Source organism: Filicampus tigris, chromosome 1, assembly GCF_054856515.1.
Source record: "Filicampus tigris isolate MCC_2025a chromosome 1, RoL_Ftig_1.0, whole genome shotgun sequence".
In the NCBI taxonomy this organism is placed as follows: domain Eukaryota; kingdom Metazoa; phylum Chordata; class Actinopteri; order Syngnathiformes; family Syngnathidae; genus Filicampus; species Filicampus tigris.
Window position 1 is genome coordinate 24401703 of NC_141217.1, and position 26332 is coordinate 24428034.

The 26332-nt window shown below is 38.6% G+C and overlaps 1 protein-coding gene across 3 annotated transcripts in view; it reads left to right on the forward strand.

Annotated features, from left to right (window-relative positions):
- Positions 1-1066: 1066 nt before the first annotated feature.
- The window catches only part of LOC147153352 (neuronal acetylcholine receptor subunit alpha-4-like), a 35776-nt gene continuing 10510 nt past the window's right edge, over positions 1067-26332 (forward strand). The window contains exons 1-2 of one of the 3 annotated variants that reach the window (XM_086028558.1): positions 1067-1157; positions 17215-17302. Coding sequence is in view for 1 of the 3 variants with exons in the window: in XM_086028550.1 (XP_085884676.1) it covers positions 18428-18509 (82 nt within the window). In the remaining 2 variants the exon portion in view is untranslated. Of the gene's footprint in view, positions 1158-17214; positions 17303-18192; positions 18510-26332 lie in introns of those variants that run through there. The other 2 variants (XM_086028568.1, XM_086028550.1) reach the window with 2 other exon arrangements.

Sequence of the window (26332 nt, forward strand, 5' to 3'; positions counted from 1 at the left end):
GGATGTCTTTCGTTACTTTAATTGGAACTCTATGTGGGATTCCATTGTTCTTGCACTAAAGAAAAGCCTTTGACTCTTGAGAATAATTGTCATGGCTACAAAAATGTAATTTATTTGACTAAAAAATAATCATAATAAAATAGGTGGGGCATCAACATTTACTACAACCCATGATATGCTTTTTATTTTTGTTTCAGGTTATCTTTCAATACATATTGCAGACCCCAAACATATTTTGTGACTCAATATGAAACTTCATGAGTTACATCTTTGTCGCCCAACAGATGTAACAAACATTATTTTTCTTGGTCACGTCAAATGTTTGAGCAGCCACTGGCCCGCATATACCAGTCACGCCCAGTGTGCTCTTTGAATGAGAAATTATGGACTCACAGTGCTGTGCCCCTTGGAAGTGAAAAGAAATTAAGTAATTAAAAGCAATGATGAGACTAATTTATTTCCAAGCATGATTTAGTAATTAAACACTGCGTTAAATATAACACACATATTGCCAGAGTATTGAGTGTGTCTAGTTAGTGTGAAATAAATAATACAACCATCAGTCATGGAATGGTGAGAGTAATTTGGTCGAACAAATTACTGTATTTTTGTTGTTTTTCCCCCTTGGCAATTTTAGCTTTTCCTTGACCGGTTTGACAGTTGTGATCAGGGGATGTCACTAATCTTTGTCAACTGTGGGCTTGTGAAGCCCTTTGAGACTCTTCTGTGTGTACGTTGCCAACTGTCCCGTATTAGCCAGGACGTCCCGTATTTTGGGCTGATTTGGTTTGTCCCATACGGGACCTTAAATGTCCCGTATATTGACTATCAACTCTTGCAACTACAGAAAACTGCAATCAACCGATCCTGCAATATAAGATGCTTTTAGTAAAGCTTTGGATGGCGATCGATTGTCAATAACGACGGACACAGATGGGTTGTCACCTCAATGTCTTTTACTTGTATACTTGCGCTCCTAATGGAGACTCTCGGAACTACACATGACACATCCTAGATCAGATAAAGCGTCAACCTCAGAACAAGCGGCAATCACTCCACCTGTCATGTAAGGACTTCTCTCTGGCTGCGCAAAATGACAGAAGACTACATGAGTCAGTCAAAAGCAGCCAGAAATATCCATGGAAAAAATTAATTTGGTGAGTCACACTCCTCTTTTACATTTCAGATTTCTTACCCCTGTTTTTTGATGAAAAGAGCCAAATTGTGGTTTCATATATGAGGTTTCATATGAGGTGACATGGTTGCTGTCCTGTGAAAAAGATTGTCCTTTTTTTTTTCTTTCCGTTTTTTCTTATGTTTACGTGCATGTGGTTTCAGCATTAACGTGAAAATTTGAAAAAAATTCCAAAATTCATACATCATGCTCACACCGCCGTGGCACTGTGCACCTGTCCCTTATTTAGGAGTGAGAAAGTTGGTAATCCTAGTAAGCAATATACAATTAAATTTATGAAAATAACGTTTCAACTAAGTACTATATGAATATACACTTTGTTAGCTTGTGTAAAAAAAAAAGCACATAAATAAATGAATAAATACACAAACAAACAAACACACTCTCATATTTTGTAATGGGCTAGCTTACCGTGTGGACAACACGATGTTTGGCTGAGGCACGGACTCTGAACGTGACATGAAACAGAACATTAGACAATTAGACACCTGAAGCTTGGGCTGTTGTCAGATACACAAATATAGGAGCAACTAGTTTGTAATAATTGTTTGTATTGACACTTTGTATTGTTTGTATTGTGTTTGACGCTGATCCCAAGTACTTAATCACAATAAAAATGGTAAGAAGAGTTTGAAACAGCAAAGACGTTACTAGCTAAGCAGATAGTTAGCTTAGCTTCTTCCATTTCTTCTTCTACAACAAGTGTTTCTTTTCTTTGTATTTGCTGGTCTTCTGGATACCCTGTGTAACCATGCTGCCTCTCACTGGTCTGTTTTGGCACTACAACAACAGACCCGTTTTGAGGGTAGATCACTCGTTTGTTAGCGTAGGTATCTTGAGTACGCAACACTCTGAGTACTCATGAAGTTTTTTTCCTTTTCATGTTTGGGGTCGCTCACATTTAAAATAATCAGTTAAGATGTTCAAATCTCCCTCAGGTTCTCACATTGCAAAAACATGGATATTATTTGTTTCATTTGAAACTCCATGGCTGTTAATGTTTGTTTGCATATATGTGCTTTGCAATTGACCGGCGACTAGTTCAGGCTGTACAGTATGGCGCCTCTCTCCCAATGTCAACGGGGACAGGCTCTATTTCATCCAATCCCAAGCGCTACAGGAAATAGATGGATTGATTTCAAATATGTTTCTAAGTTTACTTTTCCCCTCAAGAAAACTTTTTGACATGGGCTACTGATACGCTTTGCAGATGGTGAGGTTGTTAGTTGTTGTCTTCAGCACATTGTTAAAAATAGGCCACGCACACACACAAGCACGCATGCGGGCACACATGCTTACGTGCACCCCTGACCCTTTGTCGCCATGAGAACAGCAGCAGGTGCTTTCATCCTGACAGATTGTGATGGATGGATTTTGAAAGGATGAGAGATGGATGAAAAGAGGCAACGAAAAGTTTAACTCGCTTTGTAACTTTAAATTAAAAGAGAAAGGAAGGAACAGACAGACTGACACCCTCGAGTTTGAAGTTGAAAGAATGGATTGACAAACGTGAAGGAAACATATATCCTTTTACGACATACTTGTGTTCAAGTCGATGTGAGTTTTCCATCTGTATCACTCTTGTTTGCAGCAGTATTATACAAAATACAAACTCCAACAAATATCTCTGAAACGTTTGTAATGTGTGGGATACTAGCCAAGGGAGAGCCTCTTAAATGTGGGTGCAGATCTGCAAATAGGCAAGTATTTAATTCCTCCTTAATGTGCGACAAAACAATGCGTGACTTTAATCCCACTCAGGTCCTGGAAGTATCTTTCGTTCCCTGTACCAAGTGAAGCATAGAGGTATTGTTTTGATTGGAGTTGCTTTGTTCAAAAGGATTCAACAAAAGCTACACAACAATGTTTTAGGAAACTACGTGAACTAGTGAGGAAGAGTCACTTTATTTTGGCAGTGGATAGAGGAATTTAATTCTCTTTTTGCCTTTTAAGTCACTTTTGAACCGCCACCACTTCCATTATCTCCACAACACAATGCAAATATGGTGGACCACTTTCTGTCGTCCATCACCTTCTACCTTATATCATTCTCCGTAAACTAGAAGGATTAGCCTCTTAACACGGATATCTCGGCCCACACGTTTTATACCATTGATTAATGGTATTAATTGGGAAGCTAATTATGGGCCACAATATGAAGTAGAGGTGCAACAATGAACTGAGTAATCAACAACTAATCAGTTATGAAATCAATCAACAAGTACTGTGATAGTTGTTTAATTGTTTAGAGACTTTGTTTAACTTAAAATTGTCCAAATCCTCGGAATTTCAGCCTCTCAAAAATAAACCTAATATTGAACCTTTTGGTGCTATTGAATTTAGTTCAATGTATGTGTTGACTTACGTTGAGTTTATTGTGTTTTGCTCGCTAAAAGCCATTCGTTGCTATCGACTGCCTCGAGTACACACTTCTGATTGCAGAAATTGTCTCTCCTCACAATTTCATCTGACACTTTTCAAAATTTTAACAATTTAATTTTCATGGAAGAATGTGGGTGGTGACAAGTTAAGACTTGTCCTTTTATGACCCAAACAAGGACTCGGGGGGTGGGCGCAGTGGAAGGGTTGATTCACTTTCAAACAGAAGGTTACAAACCAAAATGCTTTATTGATATTCTTGTAAATTTGTGATTGTCGAAATACAAATTATGCTTACTGCATGTTTAAGAGTTAGGAAAAAAAGAGTGATTTATTGAAATGATATTCTTTAGTGACACACTGATTATTTTCCCATCCATTCTTTTTCTTTTGTATAATAAAGGTGGTGGCATGAGGAAATGTTACATGTACTAATGATGTCATTGATGGATGAGCATTTGGGGGTAGGGGGGATGCTGTGGAAGCCACAGTGATGTGCAAGGAGGAGGGATCAGACGCCAGGCACATGGTGTACTGCCACCTTTAACTCGTGATGGATGAGAACGCCTCTTGTAACATGCCACAAACATTGGAGGCTGCTCCAGCTCGCGTGTCATTTGGGTCACTCCCTTTAGGCCAGACAAGTGACTTTTAATATGCGCTGGAGATTTCGCCTAATTCACTTGACATTTTGGAAATGCCTTGTTAATTCGGAAACGTCTCCTGCGAATCCGTAAAGAAACAGTCCTGAGCTACCAATTTCATTTTAAATATTTAGTATAAATGGAGCATGTGAGTGACCTTTTGAATACATTTGTGAATAAATTAGATGAGATCATTATTATTTCAGTATACCTATATATACTTTTTGGGATTTACTGGGAAGCCAGTGTGAAACCATTAATATCGATCTTGTATGGGCACACAAAAAAGGGCAAGAAATATGAAGATTTGAGCTGAATATTTGGTTTGCCATGAATGTAGAATAGGCTGATGCCGCAACCTCCATTTTTGATTCTGGTGGAAGCATTTTCTCTAGTGGCGGAATTACAGGTTGTTGGCGCTTCAAGCCATACCCAGTGAAAAGATTCCACTGTGTAAGGATTTAGTTTCGATTTTACCCTGTAGACTGATATTCCCAAAGCTCTCCATTAGTAATGCAACCTGTACATTTTCATCCTCACGTCATTGTATGGTGACATTAGGGGAGTTTACGTTTTTTGGGGGGATGCCTTTGTTACTCCTTTGTGGCACAATTAGGAATAAGATCTTCATAAGGCCAATGGTTACGTAGTGGTTCAGTCAACTGCCTTACTTTGTACTGTTATTGGGTACATTTCCACTTGCCTCATTCATAATCTGTGATTGATTAGCAACCAGCCCAAGGTGTCGTCTGCCTTTTACCCCAAGTCTGCAAGGATAGACTACAGAAGTAAACTGGATTTATGGCTCTTCATAAAAATAGAATGTCATTTCCATGAAGGTTAAGGGGATTTGCATCTAACCAAGATGCCTTCCTCTGGTTCTCGTTTTCTGACATTTTGCTGACACATGTTTAACACTTCCCCAGTATTCCAATTCTTATACGGTATCACACGCTGCAGTAATATCATTGAGAGGAGGCTTGGCAGAAACACTTCTCATTGTGATTTACTATGTGGGCAAAATTGGAATCTGACTGCTGCTTATGTATATTGCTGGCTAATGTGATATTTTATTATGTTAGAAGGCAATAAAAGAGGATGAGAAATGTCTCTATATAGGAAACATGCATGCAAAAAAAGTATTGCTTTACTCCCTCTACGCTTCATCTGGGTATCTATGATCCAAAGCGGAATTAAATTTAAAAAAAAAAGAATTTGAAGAACTTTCTGAAGGATGGGCTAAGGCATTAGAAATGGTAAATAACGGCTCAGGAGGGGGATCCAAAAACCACCAAATTTGATTCTTATTTGACTTTTGTCACATTTGAATGACTCCTCTTGTTGTACCATAAAATATTTGTAATTGTGTTTTACCCCCCTTGTCCCCGTGAGCAGTATGGTGATGACATCAGCACGATCTGATTGGACTACCGAGTGACTTGGCCAATGTCATGGCATTATCAATAACTGTAGGCTATCTAACACTTGATCCTCTTGCATAAATAGGAGCTGAAGAATTTGGACTGACAAATAGTAGTAGTAACAATAGTAATAGTAAGGTGGGTTTTGGGGGGCAGACCGACGGAATGTAAGGACTGACGCGAGGACGAGGACGGACAGGGTCGAAGTACGATTTCTTTTTATGAATAAGGACAGAGACGATGATGGAAGCGTACCCAGGTCGTGGACGGAGGAAGCACTGGCAAAAAAGGGTAAAATGCTCAACTCTGGTTAAAAGTCTGTTGCTAAACAACCAATTAAAATGTATATACAGTATTTCCAATCATTACCATCTTTGAGCAGAGAACAAAAAATAAATACATGTTGTTTTCCTGGTGCTTAATCTGTTTATATATCAGTTGTTTCTCGTGGATCCAAAGTCTAGTCCGCCTTTGACCTAATGGGATAGATCCTAGCTCCCCTCCAACCCTGAACAGGATAAGCATGATGAGCAGATTTACAATAAACTTTCTCAAATAAAATCCCACTACTGTCAGGAGTACACTCCAAGCGCTGTGCAGTTTAGCAATAATTAATGGCACCTTTACCTGGAAGGAAAAAAACAGACTAAGCAGAGAGTGCTGAGGATTAGAAGGATTGTGTACAGTAATTAAGATGGATTTAAACTGCTCCTTATTACGATGTGTTTTTTGCTGGTGTATACCTCATGTGGCTGTTAAGCTGTTAATGTGGAAAGTTGTCATCAGAGGCAATTTTGCAGCTTTGAAAGCATATATATTCAAAACCAATAGAACACTGTGCAAGGAGAACATGCGCAAGTCAATCAGCGTCACTCGCATTCCATTTTCAATTTTAGTTCATCATAGTCAGAATGTTATGTTTGGGCGTTTTTTTTTTTTTTTTTTCTCAGTATGTCTGTCTCAATCAATGATTATTGTGTCCACCTGTCTGCATTCCACATCCTAGTGTTGGCCAATCAGCTCCCTCCTACCTTGTGTGTCTCGTCCAGGTGTTTCTCGTTGTCTCGTCAGTATGCTTGTATTTAAGTTCCTAGTTTTTGTTCTGTCCTTGTCGCTGTCAGGTTGTTTTGTTTCTCCCAGTGTTATGTTTTGTTTCTTCGCTACTTTGAGTTTTGGACTTTTCAAGATTTGTTAGTCCTTGCTTTTGTTAATAGATATTTTCTTCAGTGCCCCCTGCTTCTCCTGCCTCACTGCATTTGGGTCCTCCATCCCGAAACCATGACATAGAATTTGTTTTTCTTTATATTTGGTTAAGATGGCTGCACATATAATCATTAAACTATGAGAGACTCTTTACACAGTTACATACGGAAGTGGTAGTTATTGCTTTATTTAACCAACTTTTAAACCTAGGAAATTGCCTGTCTGCGAACGTGGCGAATGGGTGTGCCTGGAAAAATTAGAGCGGGCCTGAATATTTCTCTCACTGAGCATAATGCTCCTGTCCCGACAAATCATATATTCTATTAAAATGACAAACTGAATAATATGAATTCAGATCTTCCTTAGACAACTACAATTATTCCATTCTTAATATTTAATCAAATAAAAAAGCACAATGAAACACAAATTCAAAAATAATTTAATGATTTTAACACAAAAATAAAAGTATATCATTTTTCATGAATCTCACTGGGTGGGCGAGTCTGTCAATTTTGGCTCCGTCCCTGGTCTTACAAAGCCTATTCCATGAATTGCCATTTGGGAGTTTCTGGGCCCTATTTTCATGCCCAGCGCACGTCTAGCTCAAAGCGCCGTCAAACTGTGATAAATATTCTGGGAGATAAATTACATTCAAAGCTATAGGATAAATGAACCTCAAATGTCAAATATGGGTGACATGTATCAACTATGGATGTATTAAAAAAATATGATTGCAATTCAATAGAAATTAATTTGATTCAATGTATGGATGGCTGGAATCATTATTAGATTATATTAGAAGAAATTTCATGTGGCATTAATGTATTGAAGTACTTTGTAATTCAGACAAAATGGAGTGCACTGCATGACAAAAACCGGCAGAGACACTGTTGAACTGGTATCAACTATGTTTTCCCTCTGAAGAAGGGCAACATGAGCTATGGGAAGTTATGCTAGATTTACACAGACCTCTGCTATGTCACATCTCCCTCAGGCAGTATTACTCTACTCAACACTGACATGGAAACAGGAGTTCAAAACAGTTAGAAAGCAATTTTGTAACCACAATAAAAAACAATAGTTCAATGAATTGTCCCCATAGCAAACCAAGGACATGGCAATATATTATTTATACATCTTGTCTTTGATAAGTCATAACCCACGCGAAAATGTCATGTCTTCTTCCCCTCGTTATATGTGTAGCCAAAATCAATATTGGATATTTTCTTCTATTGTATCTATAATTACTTTTCCAAACATGTGACATCAATTGATGTAATGTTTTTGAAGATCTGTGATAGCATGTAAAGAATCAGCCAATTAATGTAATGCAATAATCAATAGAGCAGAACACATAAAGACATGGTAATGATGGTGCACATGGATGGAGCATTAATTTAGCTCGATGATTGATTCCTGCCTCCACCTTAATCAAAATAATATTGATTCCAAACAGCCAGGTCCAAAGCTATTGGTCATCATAATTGCTATGAACACCATGATAACCAGTATTTAAAACGTTCATCGCTTTCATCTCACAACAGGCTCTGCTTTATAATACAAATAAATAAATAGGACATGGTCCATGGTTCCATGTCCTTTGTCGGTGATACCTGTTTAGCGGCCATGTCAGCTCCTCTCATTTGAAACCAGCTACGTCAATATTTAGTTTAGTTCTCAGCATGCATGAACGCTTCAATGTCCACATTGAGTGTTGACAAGAATATTAACCCTTTATCCTCAGGGAACCAAATGTATTAGTGACGTCAAGTGGGTAATGAGAATGGACAAACACAGCTCACGGGGGCGCAGTAGAAGCATAGATTTTTTTCCCAGTCAATAACTATTTAAAAAATATTACCGGTAATATTGAAAATATAATGTTAAAATATACCACACTGGAAAAGTGGTGTTTCTAGAAAAAACACTTAAAAATATACTAGCAAAACGGTACTATTTTTTTAATTGAATTGATTTAATTACAATTTTGCGCCAACAATGCATAATCTGTAATTATACCAGCAACAATAATTTATTAAATTTCTTCACAAATGTATCTGTCTATCAGTTGCATCAATGTATACGGAGTTGCTCAGATTTTTTATACAGTCACCCATTGTGCTTGGCAGATTTTATGGAGCTCAGCCATACCTATTCAATGCAATGGGGAAAAAAATAGTCTTGACAAAATGAATCCAAAACATCACATTAAGGATTATATAGTAAATAGGCCTACACACATAAATTTAGCTGCTGATTTCTGCACAGTATTAATTATCACACAGTATAATGTGTGCGAACTTTAACCGAATGCGCAAGTAACTGCAAGACTTAACCCGCCCCTTCCCGCCCTCACGTTCACTTGCCGGGTAGGGCTGCAGCACAAACACGGGAACATGAACTGTATTTGAACAGAATAGGGTACTTGTGAATTTTTTCATGTTTTTTTTAACTTTAATTCATTCATTAATTAACTAATTGCCGTGGTAAAATAATCTAGAAAAATTTACTTGCTTGTGATTAAAACATTTAGTAAAAATTGGTTGAGAAACAGAAATGTCAAGGTATACCGGTACACTCGCTACGAAAAAATAAATACTATGTGATGAATCACCACTGTCTTATTACAACAAATCGACAATTCCAGTCATGTTGTAAAAAGTAAAAAGGCTTGTGGTTCCACTTCATCGAGTACCATATATTGGGTTAAGTAAACGCGGTCAAGTCCAATTATATTATTGGAGCCATATTACTACTTAACATTCATAGTAGAAAGCAAACACCTTCTTATGTTTGGCCCATAATTCTGAAAAAGTGCAGAAAAGGGTTTATTTTAAAGACGTGATTGACAGGTGATCTCGGCAGTGTTAGTGGGCGGTAAAGTTTATGCATGCATGGATGTATCCCTATGTGTGTGTTGTGTATGCTGAGGGAGAATACAAACAAAGAAAGCAGTAGGTATGAATCATGAAGGCCGAAAGAATTCATGCATTGTTGAGCGCTATATACAGGTATGTGACCCTTTGCAGTGATGTCACTTCCCCCGGGCTTTTATTTGGGAATAGTCCACACACAGAATGGCTTCAGTGGGATGTCATTCTTTGTGTTGTGATCAATGGCAAAGTTTCTTCATGGGACACTCATCAATAATTCAACTATTGTCACATACGATTCATTCCCTGTGGACTTTCTGAGCATTGTGTGATTATCATTAAATCTATAGCCACACTCCCACTATTGTTGTTGAAGTCAATGGCTAGATCCTTAGTTACCCTTAAATCTAAAGTCTTCATTTTACGAGGACATTTTAGAGACTGTATGCATGTGACAGAAAAGCTCATTTTTGTCACCTGTCTGTAAAGGATTGCTTGGACGGAACTCCCACTGCTTTTTATATGGGAAAATAAATTGCTGGGGCTCAGCAATCTGATGCGGCACTACTGATAACCCCACTACCCTGCCTTGTGTCTAAATTCAGGTGGTAGCATCCTTCAGAGGTTACATTTGAAGGCAGATATCATAGTGCCCCAATTGGAAGGCTACTTCAAATGCAACCCGCAATGGTGGCCTTCGTTTTCCCATTTCTATGGAGGATACACTGCCAATAATCTTCACGGGCTGTCAAACCCTCCTATTCATTGCTCGCAACAGCTAAGGCCAAAAATACTGTATATTTTGATTTGTCAGACAGACAGCGAGCATTTCAATGTTATGATAGTGTTCCTTTCTCATTTAAACATCTGTCACCATAAAGCTTCCATCCATCCATTTTCTGTCCGGCTTATCCTCACTTGAGTGACGGTTGAGCTGGTGCTCATCGCAGCAGAAATTGGGCGAGGGCTTGGACCACCCTAGACTGGTAGCTAGCCAATTGCAGGGCACACAAAGACAAACAACCATTCACATTACATCCGGAGTTCTGTGAAAATATAAGTCTTCAATGAACCTAGCATGCCTGTTTTTCGGGGGATGTGGGAAGAAGTACTTGGAGAAAACCCACACAAGCACGGGGAGAACATGCAAATTCCTCACAGGAAGGCCACCACCGAGATTTGCACCCCAAACCTCAGAACTGTCAGATAATACACTATAAAAACAATTGGGTCGAAAATAACTATTTTTGGGTTAAATTTGACCCAATTGTTGTGTTAAAAAAGGACCGGCCCAGACTTGGGTCAATTTGAACCAAAAAATTGGGTTACTCAGTTTTGACCCAACTTTAAGGGTTACATGAACACAACAAATTGGGTCAAAACAATGCAAATAATTGGGTTATTCCATTATTTTTTATTTATTTATTCATTTTATTTATAATGCTAAGGATACTGCCCCTTCTCCAAAAATGTATTTATAACAAGTGAAATTAAAAAAAAAAAATGGCTATCTATCTTCATGTACATCACTCCTGACATTGACATCATTTCAGCAACAATAACAGTTGTGGATGATGTACATTTGGTTAGAGCTGAGCACTCCCTCCCAGGGCCAGACTGGTCAGACACCCATTTTTAGGGGTGACACATTTGAAAAAAAGGGCTCAATTAAGCAAGGGCAGAAGCAGAAGCAGAAGCGGATGTCAGTCCGGCCTACTAATTGGTCCTCATTTGTGTGACATGGTCACAAGGCAGGCGAATTTCATCTCAGCCTTCTCAGTGATATGCTTATGTTAACATGGCAGGGAGGTCATTGTTTGTTGTGCGGTCCTCAATCATGGTTACATAAAGTAGAATGCATACCTGTCCAGAATTTTGTTCAGCACATTCACGGTGGAAGTGAGAACAAATGTAAATGAAAAAGTAGTGTTTAAAATTATGGCAAAGTCATATATTTTGTGTCATGGTGCTACTGCATATGAATTGAATGAATAAGACACCAACAGCAGTCTGCAAAGTGTTGTCAGTGACAATCACTCCGATTGGCTGTCAGCCAGGAAATGCAAATCAGTGCATGAGATAGATACATTTGTAAAATGGTATACAATTTATTTCAGTTCTTTAAACCAAGCATTGCTTCCTTGCGGTCATCACCAGACAACTGCCTCACACTTTCACACGGGCTGTAATGAGTTGTGGGTCCATCTTGAAAAGTGTGTTGAGATATATTGACCTCTTGAGGAGAGTTGCGCTCAACAGTTTTCAATCTCCAAGCAAGGTAACCAGAACCGCTCTGGTAATCATAGAAATGTTCCTGTGGATTACAGTAAACACATAAAGTTAATATGGAACATTATTTGGACGCACAGTTCTTGTGAAGTATCACATCCTACAATGGCATCAGACTAATGGCTTTTTTTTTTCTTTTTCTTTTTTTTACGATTCCAGCACTCGTCCTGTCCAACACACACACTCAATTACAAGCATCTCGTTTTCAAAAGATTACAATGTGTTAAGTACTTACAAAAACAGTGTGATAAATGAAGAAATCCAAATGTCAAAAGTGTCGTTGACCACGATGCTGCGTGTGTAGACATGAACAGTATGTCGGTGGCTGTCATGGCCGCCAGTCATACTTAATTCAAGTGTACAGCTGCACCTGTGTATGGGCCTGTGAGGTTGATTTTCGACCCAACATAAAACATTACTGGCATATAACCCAATATATAGTTCATTTGAACCAACAATTGGGTTAATTTCTAAGAAATAACCCAGCATTTTGACCCAACACAAACAATCCAAAAATTGGGTTAATGAAATAACCCAACTGTTTTTAGAGTAATATGCGCTTGTCCATTCTGCACCATCCAGATATGCTTGTGGGACCTTCAAATGTCTATTAAAAATACATAATGTTATGGTATGCTAACAGGTCGCCACTTATCATCATAATTATGATGATAATTAACATGAACATTATCCTTTACATTACATTACATTAATGTAAGGATAATGTTTCCCAGTGGGTAGGCTAGCTGTTCCTCCTAACAAGAAATGATGTGGACGCGTAAGTTGCTTCTGAATTGGGATAATTATTATAATTAACATTCACTGCCAACCATTTTAGAGCATTTTGACATTTTCAAGACCCAGGGGATATTGTGGTCAATGATTACTAAATTACCAAATAAAAGAATATGCTCTTTCCTTTCACCAGGGAAAAAAAGGTTTGCTTCTGCTTTTTTCCATTTTTTCATAATCAGCAGTAGATAAAATGTGTTGCATGAAATGCAGCTGTTTCCCCCAGTGTACTCAAACTGTGCTGATCTCATGTCTAAAATGAGGCAGTGATGTTATCTACTGGCGTTTGTGCATCAGGTAAGTTGATTCCAAGTTTGAAATCATACCCGTCAACTTGTACGTTTTCCCCGTATTTTATACGTTTTTTGATCATTTCAAATTGTGTACGCCGTGTAACCATTTTTGTACGGGAAAAAAAAAATACATTAAAAACTCGTTTTTTGTTAGACCGATCTCGTCTTGCCCCTTTCGGCTCTAATCCGGAGCGTCCGTTAGCGATTCCGACTGCAAACTTCGGCCGACTTTCACGAGCAAAAATAACACAAGACAAAACTAAACATAATCTAAACAACAAAAAACACAGACATGGCAGAATATTTGTCCGTATGTGCCCTCTGATTGGTTAGAGACCAATGCAGAGAGTAGTTTGATCAGCTGTGATTGGCTCCAAATACATCTTCGAGCTTGATAAGTGTAAGAAAATGGATCTACAGAATTGCATCCCAATACTCATCCTTATATTGTTCTATCAGTCCCAACATGTTTGGATGGGAAAAAAAGAGAGCAGATACTCTTAAAAAACAACCTAAGCTTTATGAGCCAGCAGTTAACTTGGTAGCACTGCTGCTTTCTAACATCCGTTACATGATTTTTTTTTTCCCTTCACGAAAAAAGGTCCTACTGTAGTCCAGCTATATTTTACTTCCATTAAAAATCTCCAACACATTTTCAATGCACCCACAGAGTAAAGCCTCCGCGGTGTACACATCAATATTTCTCTAATCAAAGACACAATTCACTTGATCCAGTCCTGACTAACAGTGACGTGACCGAGATTAAGTGAGCCTCTCACCCCCTTGCCGTCCCCGAGGAACACAACTACCGCGCTTTCATTGGCTGATTATGTGTGTTGATAGCTGATAGCAGTCCAGTAGGAGTGTATTAGAGAAAGGAACTCAGCAGTTGGTAACCCCGGTGGGTGGGAATGAGCTCATTAATAAACACTTGAACACAGCAGTTTTTCCTTTGGTCAAGGAGGTCCACAAGTTGTCTTAAAGTACCATTTTATCGACCATGTTCACGCAATGTGTTAGAGCACATAACACACATTTGATGCCCTTTCTATTTTTATTCCCAAAATAGCATCAGCATTAGTGTTTGGAGAAAAATATGATCGAATGCATGTACCGATGATGCATATTCATGATACAAAATAAATTTATATAATAACAGTCTCACTTATTTGGAGTTTGTGCCGGATAAAAACAAAAAAATCTATAAAGGTTTGTTGCATGACTGTGTTATCTAGCCCCAATAACACCACATTAGAAATAAAAAGCTGCATAGCAGCACAGTCTGCGTTCAAGCGTAAAGTCCCACCACATTGCGTGATTGCAGAAGGTTCACAAATTTGTTATATTCATAAGAATATAAATGCTGAGTTTTTCCTTATAATTACACTAATAGATAAATATTTCAAGTTAAAATACTGTGTTAATTTTATTTTTTAAATTAGCATTCGTGTTGAGCCAAGTCTAAAAAGCCTCTTCAAAAATATATATAAACTATCACCTTTTTGTTAAGCGAAATCCAGAAGACTTTTTTTTTTTTTAAATAAAAGTAATTAGGTTAAGTCAAAAAGGTTGTCTATATTTCATTTTTTATAAAAAACTAACTTTTATCTTATCTAAATGTCACTGTTAAAAACGCACTTCCAATTACAAGGCAAAACAGGGTGTCATTTTTTTTTGGGGGGGCTAAGCAGGGTTGTCGGTATCTGCTGAATGTAGTAGCTATTAAAGTAACTTGCAATCTAACCTAGTTACTTTTAAAATCAAGTAATCAGTAACGTAACTAAGTTACTTTTTTAAAGAAAGTAATCACTTACTACATTACTTTTTCAAAGTAACTGTGGTAACACTGCTCATGCAACCTAGGTAAATAACATTTCTCTACAGGTAGAACCTACCGGGCACTGCCTGACACCACAAACATCTCTAAGTGGGAGAGAGGGGTGGTGCCTGCTAGCAGTGAGGGTCAGCGGGGCGGCAAATAAGGGGGTGATATTGGGTTCAGCCTCAAGTTGTTGATCCAAGTTGTTATTTTATGCATAACACACTGGTCTTTTGAACAGTGAGGACTTTGACAGATATTCACTGCATTCATGCATACTTGGTTTGCTGTTTTTGTATACTATATAGGCTGGCAGGTACATTGCAACACACACACACACACACACAGACACACGCACAGAAGAAAGAGACAACTGGAAGATTGGATTGTAGAGAAAAGACAATATGTGGGAGGCTGAGAATGCAAAGAAATGTGTGTGGGGGTGGGTGTGTGTGTGTGTGAGACATCCTTATTGTGCACATTTTTCAGAGATTTAACAATGATGCCTTAACAACATGCCTACTCTGAAAAAAAATGTTGAATTTAATCCAAATAAAATCTGGATGCATCCAGAGCCAGATTTTTGGTGCCACCACTTGACGAAATAAAATTCTTATTTTTTTTCAGTGTATGCCATGCTTCAGTCAAAATATATCAAGATTCAAGAAATACAGGACACCTTAGCGACCCCTGTTGAAATAAACCAATTTGACGGCCAAAATGCAAATCCTCCTCTGACAGAAAAGTGACTGGATAGGGTGCGGCCCACACCTGACATGAACTGCTCTTAATAAATAACAATCAGTGTTTATGATGTATCCAATTGTATCTCTATGTATCCCATTGTATAGCCGAAGACTAATTTCCACCCCGGTGGACAATAAAGATTTATTCTATTCTATTCTGTTCTAAATCCAGGTCCAGAAAGTAAACCCTGTCACAGTTTGTCTTTAGCCACAGGTGCTTCTACTTAGCCGGCAGATAAACAAGCTCTTGAGTTGAATTGTTGAATTTGTTGAAGGGGCAGTCCTGTCTTTACAATGTACCACTGCTCACCCCATCCCCTGCGACTGTGGGGTGTGCCACCAAGAATAATGCTTTGCATTACCATGACCAAACTGTTACTTATGAAGTAAAGCAACCCATTTTTTTACGTGTAAGAATAAGAATAAGAAGGCCTTTATTGATCCCACAGTGGGGAATTTTTCAGTGTTACAGCAGCAAAGATACAGGTCACACAGGGACGGCGTCATAATGTAGCCACTGATGTATAACATTAACGGCAAACATTCAGGATCAAACCTATGTAAATATACGCAGTAACTATGTGTATATACCCCTGTATATACACACCAACATACATCTACATAAAAAGTATGAGGAACACTCATTTTAGCCTGTACATAGTACAGAGGAAGTAAGTGACAGTGCTGCAGTGCTGCAGCGAAATGTAAGGAACAGCATTGGATAAAAATAAAACTAGACTAACAGTAGTAGGGAATGTTGAGTATTGCACAATATAAGCTCAGGTGCAGGACTGCACGATTGCACTAAGGTCCGCCAGTTTGAAGAGACTACACAATGTTCTTGTTAAAGTCTGACAGCAGCAGGCAAGAAGGAGCGGCGGATTGGTAGTAATCAATTAGTTTAGCTTGGAACAACACATATGGGCTGAAAAATACACCTCTATATTAATATGTTTTACTTATATGGCAACACTTTCAACACACAGGTACGTCCATGATGGGTCCAACAAGACGTCATGTGACGTGTGTATTGCTGGACAATAGATACACATTGGACAACGAGGAGCACATGAAGAAAAACAATGCCATAATGCATAGCTAAAGATTGCAAGGGATTGACCAGAAACAGCAAACAATCTAATCTGCACACTGGCATTTTATTCCACAATTTTTACAAAAAGTGTACTTAAGCAAGTTTTATCCAGCACTCGTGTGCACAAGAAGGGCCAGGCAGGCGTGCGTGTGAACATTTCGGGGACAAGCAGTGATTTACAGTCACAGGCCATCTGGCACTAATGAACATGGCAGCCAGCTATATTATTTTTAAAAGCATTTTTTAGAGTTACTAAATGTTCAGGAAAAATAATGAAGTTATCTAATTAATTATCGACAAAATAGTAACTTTTTACTGCTGCAAATGGCGTATCCCTTTAAAATTCACCCACTGTTATGTCACAGAAGAACCAAATTTAATTAGTTTACACTTATTTGGTGGGAAGAAACTTCAGAGAATCCATTTTTTTGCATACAAGAAATTGCCATGGTTCTGCTCTGTTTCAGTGAGTCAGCTGATTTGCGGGCGTGTCCTTCGGCATCGCGTCTGTTCGACATCACCATCAAGGAGTTTAAAAGGACTGAGGTGTCGAAGGTTCGTCATCAGATTATTCCACCTTGCTTGCTCTCATTGCTCCATGGTTTGATTTGACTTTGCCACCGTTGATCACCTAGTTCTCTTGTCCGTGGGTTTTTTCCAAGTATAGTGTTTGGTTGTGTTATTTTGTCGAGTGTGTTTTGTTTGTTCATCCATTGGAGTTTTCCTGTTGGTGGCAGATAATTTTGCGTTAATCGTTTCCTTGCCTTCTTTGCAAGCGTTTTTGGTTATCCTGTTTTTCCTATCATTGTGCCTGTGACTTTATTTGTACTTTTGACGGTAGTCATTTTTCTGTTAATAACTTTTTGTTTGTATACTTCTCTTTGTCTACGTTTGTGGGACCCACCCATTTCCGGTTCCAACACAACCCCGACAGAAATAAAACATTTAATCCTCATTCGAATGCACAACTTTGACTTTATTTTTTTTTTCTTGTCAACCGATTCCATAAATGTAGCTGGGGAGATTTCTTTTCAGTTTTTAATAATCTTTAATGAGCAACATGTAATTGCTGTACATGGAACAACAAAGAAAATTAGATTTTTTTTTTTTATACTCCAATGAAAATTGCCTTGAGATAATTGTTTTTTGACATCAAGCGCCGTTTAAGTCGACTGTACATAGAATGTGAACTTTCTTCCAAGGGGACTTGCTTTCATAACAAGAAATCACTCAGTTGTTACCGCAATCTGACCCAGAAAAAGCATTATTTCCATTTCCAGTAGGAAAATTGTTTCAAAATAGGAGTGCAATGAATTCCGTTCATCCTCAGTGGGTCCATCGCACATTCTTAGAGAAGGGCTCAAGTGAGAAAGAGAGAGAGTGAAAGAGAGCGAGAGATAGAGAAGGAGGGAGGAGGCTGAGGGACGAGAGTCACCGTGAGGGAGTCATGCATGTAGAGGAGCAGAGAAGCGAACTCATGTGATTCGAGGATTCCACCAGAGCGAAGAGGCACCTGCTAGTGTTGAATCCGGACGGGCGTCCTTCTGTCTCAACTCAAAGTGGACAGCAGAGTGACAGGAGAGGACAGATGGATGAGGGCGAGCAGCACCAGGCTGACATTGACTCATTCAATATTTGGCTCTTTAATCAGATCATCTGAAGCAAGACCACACTGTTTCTATGGCGACGTCCTGCGGCTTGAGGAGCACCATGGGTGTAAACAAATGTTTCATCTTACTTTTGCTCACTCTCGGCACACAAGGTAATTTTTATTGATCAAATACTACAGTGCAACAAGAGATGTGTTTATATATTTACTGTGTGTTTCCAAGGTATCCTCCCTCCTTTTAAAACTTTCAGTCATGTTAAAAAAAAGTCATTTTATGATTGGTTGGAGGTGTTTACTAATTGAGAAGTGTGTTATGTTTTCCTTAAATATCATATTAATGCATCATTGTGAGATTGTTGCAGATTGTTGGATTTTTATTAATCATATTTTTTTTGGTGGGGGGACGACCCATGCTTCTTTTTGTCCCTTTGCCCAAATGTTTTTCTTTCATCTATAATTTTAAAAAGCAAAGAACATTTGTTTAACACCCTCCTCTATTCTTGCTTATTCTAAATCATTTTGGAGAGTGTAATAAACAACAATACAAAATTTGCATAATTTTCTCGAGTTTCCATTGGATGAGGATGAGCACCTCTGTTGCTTTGGTGACCTGCTAAAAAGCGTTGCCGACGACGGAGTGCAAACGCCGCTAATAGATATTTGCTGCTCATGCACTATTGGCCTCAGAGAGCGCATTGATCAAATGAGGACAGAACTGGGTCCAGTAACGCCGGAAAACCAGCAGCTAACTAACCTGGATGCATCATAGCACTGATTAAAGCAATGTTACCTTTGTGAAAGTGAAAAACACGGTCTTATATTTGTTCATTTTTCATGTTTGCTTTAAACTGATATAACATTACAGCTTGGTGGCATTCAAAAAATACATTACTTCTTATGTCATACCCAGTCTCTTCTGGGATACTGGTGGACCTCCTATTTAGTCATATTTAAGAATTAAAAAAGCAATTATCCTTCAGGAAATAATGAAAATACAGAGTCAATATCACTACAACTATCGATACCATGACATATCTATTAAATTAACTTCTTTAGTAAAATTGGCAACTGTCATAAAAGTGTAAAAATAAGTTAACCACAGCTGACTATCACATCTAAATTATCTTGAATGTCAGTTATAAAGGATACTCCATACATACAGTTTTTGACTCAAGAAGTGAGTGTCACGATCACGTGCCCAGAACTCCAAAACCCCAAAGCAGAGCCAAACAAAACTTATGAACAAATACAACGCTTTATTAAACCAAGAGAGCATGCAAACGTGAGCATAGAGAAATAAATTCAAACAAAGAACAACATCAGCATAAGGCTGACGCAATAACACGAAAAACCAGTGGATGGGCGGAGCACAGTGAAAGCTAGACGCCGGAAGAACAGACAAAAACAATAAACGGAAATTAATGTAACAGAAGTGGAGCAAAAGATTATCAAAGGAACTCAGCCCGATTGGGAGAAAGACAGAGGGGTGCAATAAACAAAAAGTCAATAGGAAAGACAAAGTCTAAACCAGATTGGTTTAGAAACAAAAGAAAACAAACCTAATCTAGAATTACCAAAACCGGAATTACTTAAAATTAAACGACATTTTATGTGGATGTGGAAACAAGCACGCGATCGACTAAGGGGGAACACCAACAGCAACAATATTCCGGCGACTACCTTCCACTTCTCCGGCACCTATATACCCAGCTGATTGTAATGCCAAACATGAGGCTCCACCCATCCACCAGACTCAGGGACTGAAAATAAATAACAATCAGCCACAGAACATGACAGCGAGTTTTTAACTGTACATTTTCAGTAGTATTTCTTGACTTGACTTCTCTGTATATTCCAGATCTGTTTAAGATATTTAAGTCCTGTCTTTTGTTATCCCTGATTTTAGATGTTGCACTGGTTTTACATGATGTGATGTAACAGCACTGAAAGACAGAGTTTCATTATTAACTGGGTGCATGACATTACATGGTTTGAATATTGAAGGAAAAAGTTGAAACAGCATATGGAAATGCAGCAGAGTCCAATTTCACTGATTACTGTATGTATTGTTGGAACCACCTGTCCGTTTCATTTCATTTTTCAGTCACTAAATCAGCCTGTCTAGGCAGCAATCGCGTTTTGAGGAAAGGGGGTTTCAAGGTTGGTGTTTAGGTTTTCACAACAGCGTAAACACTAACCTTAAAGTCAATCAATCAATCAATCACATTTTATTTATATAGCACTTTTCATACATAAAAATGCAACTCAAAGTGCTTTAAAACATTCAAAGCAAAACATAGAATTATCTTCAATCAAAAGAAAAGATAAATTATTTAAAAGTTGTTGAAAGCCAAACTAAAAAGGTGTGTCTTGAGCTTCCTCTTAAAAATATCAACAGTCTCTGCAGACCTGACATCCTCTGGCAGGCTATTCCAAAGGTGAGGACCAAAATGGCTGAATGCAGCCTCGCCATGCATTTTGGTCCTCACCCTTGGAATAAATAAAAGGCCGGCGCCAGAGGACCTCAGGATCCGCGAGGGCTGGTATGATAAAAGCAAATCAGATAAATAAGATGGCCCAAGACCATTAACACATTTATAAACTAATAAAAGTACTTTAAAATCGATCCTGAAACACACAGGGAGCCAATGCAGCAATTTCAAAACTGGCGTAATGTGCTCCCGCCCTCTGGTTCTCGTCAGCACCCGAGCGGCTGAATTCTGCAGTAGTTGCAGTGGTGAAATGCTCTTTTTCGGCAGGCCAGAGAGCAGGGCATTACAGTAATCTAAACGACAGGAAATAAAGGCATGCATCAGCACTTCCGTGTTAGCCTGAGAGAGAAACGGGCGGACTCTGGCGATATTCTTAAGGTGATAAAAACCAATCTTGGTTACATTTTTAATATGAGGAATAAAACTGAGCTCAGAGTCAAAAATGACGCCAAGGTTCTTCACACAGTGTGAGGGATTAAAAATGTGTAGTTTTGGTAAAAGCTTCTCTCTCTGACCTTCGGGACCGATAACTAAAACCTCAGTCTTGTCCTCATTGAGCTGTAGGAAATTATCTGCCATCCATGACTTGATATCTAAAATGCAATTTAAAAGGGTATCAATGGGTCCTGTGTCATCAGGAGACACGGCAATATACAGCTGCGTGTCATCAGCATAGCTGTGAAAGCTGATGCCGTGTCCCCTGATGACATCTCCGAGGGGAAGCATATAAAGATTAAAAAGTAAGGGGCCTAAAATCGAACCTTGAGGAACCCCACATTTAATTTCATGAGTTTTAGAGGAACAAGTATCCATACTTACAAAGAAATATCGGTCTGTGAGATAGGAATAAAACCAGTCAAAAACAGTACCAGAGATGCCCACTAGATTTTTAAGTCTATTTAATAAAATTTGGTGATCTACTGTATCAAAAGCAGCGCTTAGATCCAGTAGCACCAAGACTGTGAGTTTTCTCACGTCTGCAGTGCACCTAATATCATTTAAGATCCTTAAAAGAGCAGTCTCCGTACTGTGGTTCATCCTAAAACCAGATTGATATTTCTCCAAGTGTTCTGATTGAACAACTACGCAATACAAACCTATTGATATGAGTGATAGATTGACATTGAAACAAAGTTGACAAATTGTTTTATGCAAATGTCTCATTAGAAAACCTTATTGTATATTTTTATTAGAATTTGTAGGACAATAAAGACACTTTTCCCCGCTAGGTTGTCTCCATCAAATGAAAGAAATCACTTTTTTTGAGTCCATCAAATGGAATGAAAAGTGTTTGCGAGGCAAAGTAATCAACAATATAACATTGATTTCACTTGTTGCATTCTGGCTATTTTGTTGTTCTATGTAAAGTGCTTTGTTACAGCTGTATCTCTTGTGAAATACGCAATATAAATAAAACTGTATTGTATTATATTTTATAACACACCACCGCTTTGACTCACATAGTTACCTTGGTAGCTATTATGCAGCTTTGCGTATGCTTCCATGTAATATCTCGATGCATTGGATGCACATAACAGGCTAATGATGATAAAACAAAGGTCACTGTGCAGGCCACTATATTTTGTTGCTGTTTACTTGATGGGCACATGCACGTGGATTCCGGTATCAAAAAGGTATGACACTACGTGGGCAGATATTGATCATGGGCCTTTAGAATTTGAGGATGGCTGTTTGTAGGCAAGTAAAGGACAACACATCAGCTTTGATTGAATGCGTAGGAGGACAACAGCAACATCTGTGTCTCTGTTTTAACATGTAGTAGGTGGATGGACTGTAAGCCTTAACTGATGTATTATTGAGACTGAATCAACAGCACCTCTTCAGGTTGTAGCCCAGTAATGCAGCTAGTTTTGCCTTGCAACAGATATTATTATGTTTGGTTATTTTTCACAATGTAAAACGGTTTCCCTGTAATGTCTGTAACACATTTTCATCAAAATGCCCCAAAAATCAAGAATTATATATTTCCCGGTATACATCAAGCCCCATATGCTGCCAGGTGAGTACGGATTACGTTGCGTTGGCAGGTGGGGGGTTGCGAGATGGGTTTTTGAAGCTTCTACAGAATAAAACTAAGCACCCATAAAAATAATAAAAAACATTTTCTCTCGTGGAGGCAGCATTTCATGTGTATGTGGCACATGGACACATCACATCATCAGGTATATGCCACTTATCAGAAGCTAACGCTGTTGTTAGCTAAAACTAATCTGTGTCCAACCAAATTAAGTGCGGCTCTGCTGACCTCTTTGCTTTGACAGCAAAGTGAGGTACTGTGCGGGAGCATGATAGTACGTCTGCATGTAGTGTTTCAGGCAGTGAAATCCAGCTGGCTTTGGATCTTCTGCTATCTTAGCTGATCATAGCATCAGTGGAGCAACCTGGTGTTGGGGGTGGTTATTGTGTTAATTAGCTCCATTATTATACACAGGGGGGCAGAAGGCAAGGCAAGGCAGTTTTATTTATATATCACATTTCATACACAAGGCAAATCAATGTGCTTCACACAAACAAAGACACAACACCTACAAGCATTTACAAACAAAACAGTTAACAACATTCTGAACCAAAACAGAGAAAACAAAAGTAGCTTACAAAAATTCCCAGAACATGCATCAACACCATTTAAACACTTTAACAGAAAAGTTGAAAAACATTTAAAAGTAAAGTCGTGAAATATTGCTTTATATGTTGCTTTAAATGTTGCTGAAAAAAAAAGAATTGTGGGTAATATCCAATCGTAAAGGCTGGTCAGAAGTAACCTGTGCTAAAGGGGGCTTAAAGGTTGGATCCATACACCTTTCCTAAGCATTTGTAGAATTCGCATTATCCTATCCTCCAAGTACTTCCGGTTCATCTCACCCGGATAGAATAGGAAAGGAAATCTAATCGACAAAAAGGAGAATTGGAAGAGGCGATCAGAATCCAGTTGGTCCAAAATGCTGTTGCTTGCCTTCTAACTGGAACTCGTAGGAGGGAGCAGATAATGTAACTCCAATTCTGGCCTCCCTTCACTGGCTCCCTGTACATTATAGTGTTCATTTTAAGATTATTTTATTTGTCTTTAAAAAAGTGGTCCTGTCCCAGTTAACTCACTGAACTCCTCCACCCCTACGTACCCCGGTGCCTCATGTCAGCAGACCAGATGCAAGTGGAGCCTCAGAGGGGATTGAGCCCTTTCCGTCCGTTTCTTTGGAATGACCTCCCGTTAAATGTTGGACAAGCCTCCTCTCTGTCCATCTTTAAAGTGGAAATCAACCCAAACATATTTTTTCAAGAATATGTTCCCAGCAGGCCCACTAGTTGAAACACGGCATTCTGATTAATACTGCGTTTGTGGAATGTGAGTTAAGCAGCAAAATCCATCCGTTTTTAGCCATCTCAGTGGGCGGCCATTGTGTCACTTCTGTCGACTGAAAATGACATCACTCAGGGCTCAAGTAACGACCAATCACGGCTCAGCTTCAGAAAACAGGTCAGCCGTGATTGGTCATTACTTGAGCCGTGAGCAGTCAACAGAAGTGACAAAATGGCCGCCCCCGGAGAAGGCTAAAGATGGGTGGATTAACTCTTGTTCCACAAACGCAATATTTATCAGAATGCCTTGTTTCAACTAGAGGGCTTGCATAGAAAATACTCTTGAAAAAATGTTTGGATTGACTTTCACTTCAAAACTTGTCTTCAAACACATTTTTATTCTTTGGATTACGACTAAGCTTGAGACTTGGCATTGTTTAAGTGTTTTATTGTGTTTACTGTTTTTATGTTATTAATTTATTGTTTTAACTGTCTTTGTTTTATATGTCTGATTTTTACTTTATGGACAGAACTTAGTATGCAGCTGTGGTTGATTTTAAAGTGCTCTATAAATAAAGTTGAGTTGAGCCGTATACTTTGTTGTTACTTTTTATGCCATTCACCGCCTGTTGGGTGATTTTGGTTTGTACTTTTGTATATCAAGACTTTTACTTTTCCATTTGCATATCCTGTCTGCTTCTGGTCCAAATTCTGCTCCTCGAGTCACACTTCATTTAATTGTTTCATTTCACACTTGGTGGGTGGACACGCACTCCAAGCAACTAACTATTTGTATACAAACATTAAAAAGTGAATTTAACATAATATTTCTCTCTCCTTAATTATGTAAAGACACAATCAGCAATCGATGACTGCATTTAAATATTTGAACACACAATCAACATTCAATTCCAAAACAATAATTACAGTTGTTCATGATTGATTATTATACCAATCATTAGTGCACTTCTACAAAGATAAAAATGTTAATGTGAAATAAACATTTTTGCTAAAAATAGTACTTGTTTACTACAGTTTGTTTTTTTTTAACTTACATGCTATTTTACAATTTATATATAGATAAAGTTACCTGTACAGAATTTTTACAGCATTTTTCTGATGGAGAAAAATCTACCCATGTCACAAAATATTTTACTTTGCACTATTTCCATTGAGAAAAGAACAAAAGATGTGACAAGGTCAAACAGTCTCCTGAAGACTGCTTCAGTTCCAAGGGTCCACTTCCAAAAGATTAATACAATATAGTGAGGTAAACTGATAGATGGAGTGATGGATGAATCTATCACATAAAACATACTAAATAATGCAGCGGTACCAGAGTAGTAATTGAAGTCACTTATAGGAATCACTCTATGATGATGAATGGCTCAGATACTGTAGAAGAAAGCACCAACTCAATATGGAAAACCAAAAATCGCTGCGTCTGCAGATCCGCAATGCACTGTGTAAGCCTCAGGACAAGTCTCTAATTGTTCTGGGACCTCGCGAGGTCATCTTCTGCGTAATGTGAGTTGGTTTTAAAGGTGTATGTGGGGGGGAGGTGTTCCATTAGATGGGTAGCGAAGGGACCCTGGTGCACAGGTGGGAGTACTGCGCGAAGGTGGGGTGGCGAAACCTTTTGCAGGCACAACATGTCCTCTCATCCACATTCATCCTTCGTTTTGCTGTTCCCCACCGTCTCGTGTAACCATGACGCCAGCTGGGTCGAGCAGAGGTCGCCTTCTGTTTTCATCCCTACAAACATGTTCTCTCTAATGCGAAAACTAAATCCAATCCAGACAGGTAGTGAATAGCATATTAAATATTCACGTTTAGCACACAAAAGAAGCTATTCAAAATGCATGCAATTAAAGTCTGCCATATTTGTAGAAAGTAGTACCAGCAATGTGTGATAACAGCAACTTTCCATCCATCCATTTTCTATACTGCTTGTCCTCATTAGGGTCACAGGTGAGCTTGGGCCTATCCCAGCTGACTCTGGACCAGTCGGCAGCCAATCACAGGGCAGATACAGACAAAGAACCATTGACAATTACTTTCATATGTTCTAAATTGTCCAATAAGTGTAACTGGAAGTCTTGTCCCAAATTCTATAGTAGATGTATGGATGGATGAAAAAGGATATTAAAATGCTTTGAGTGGAGC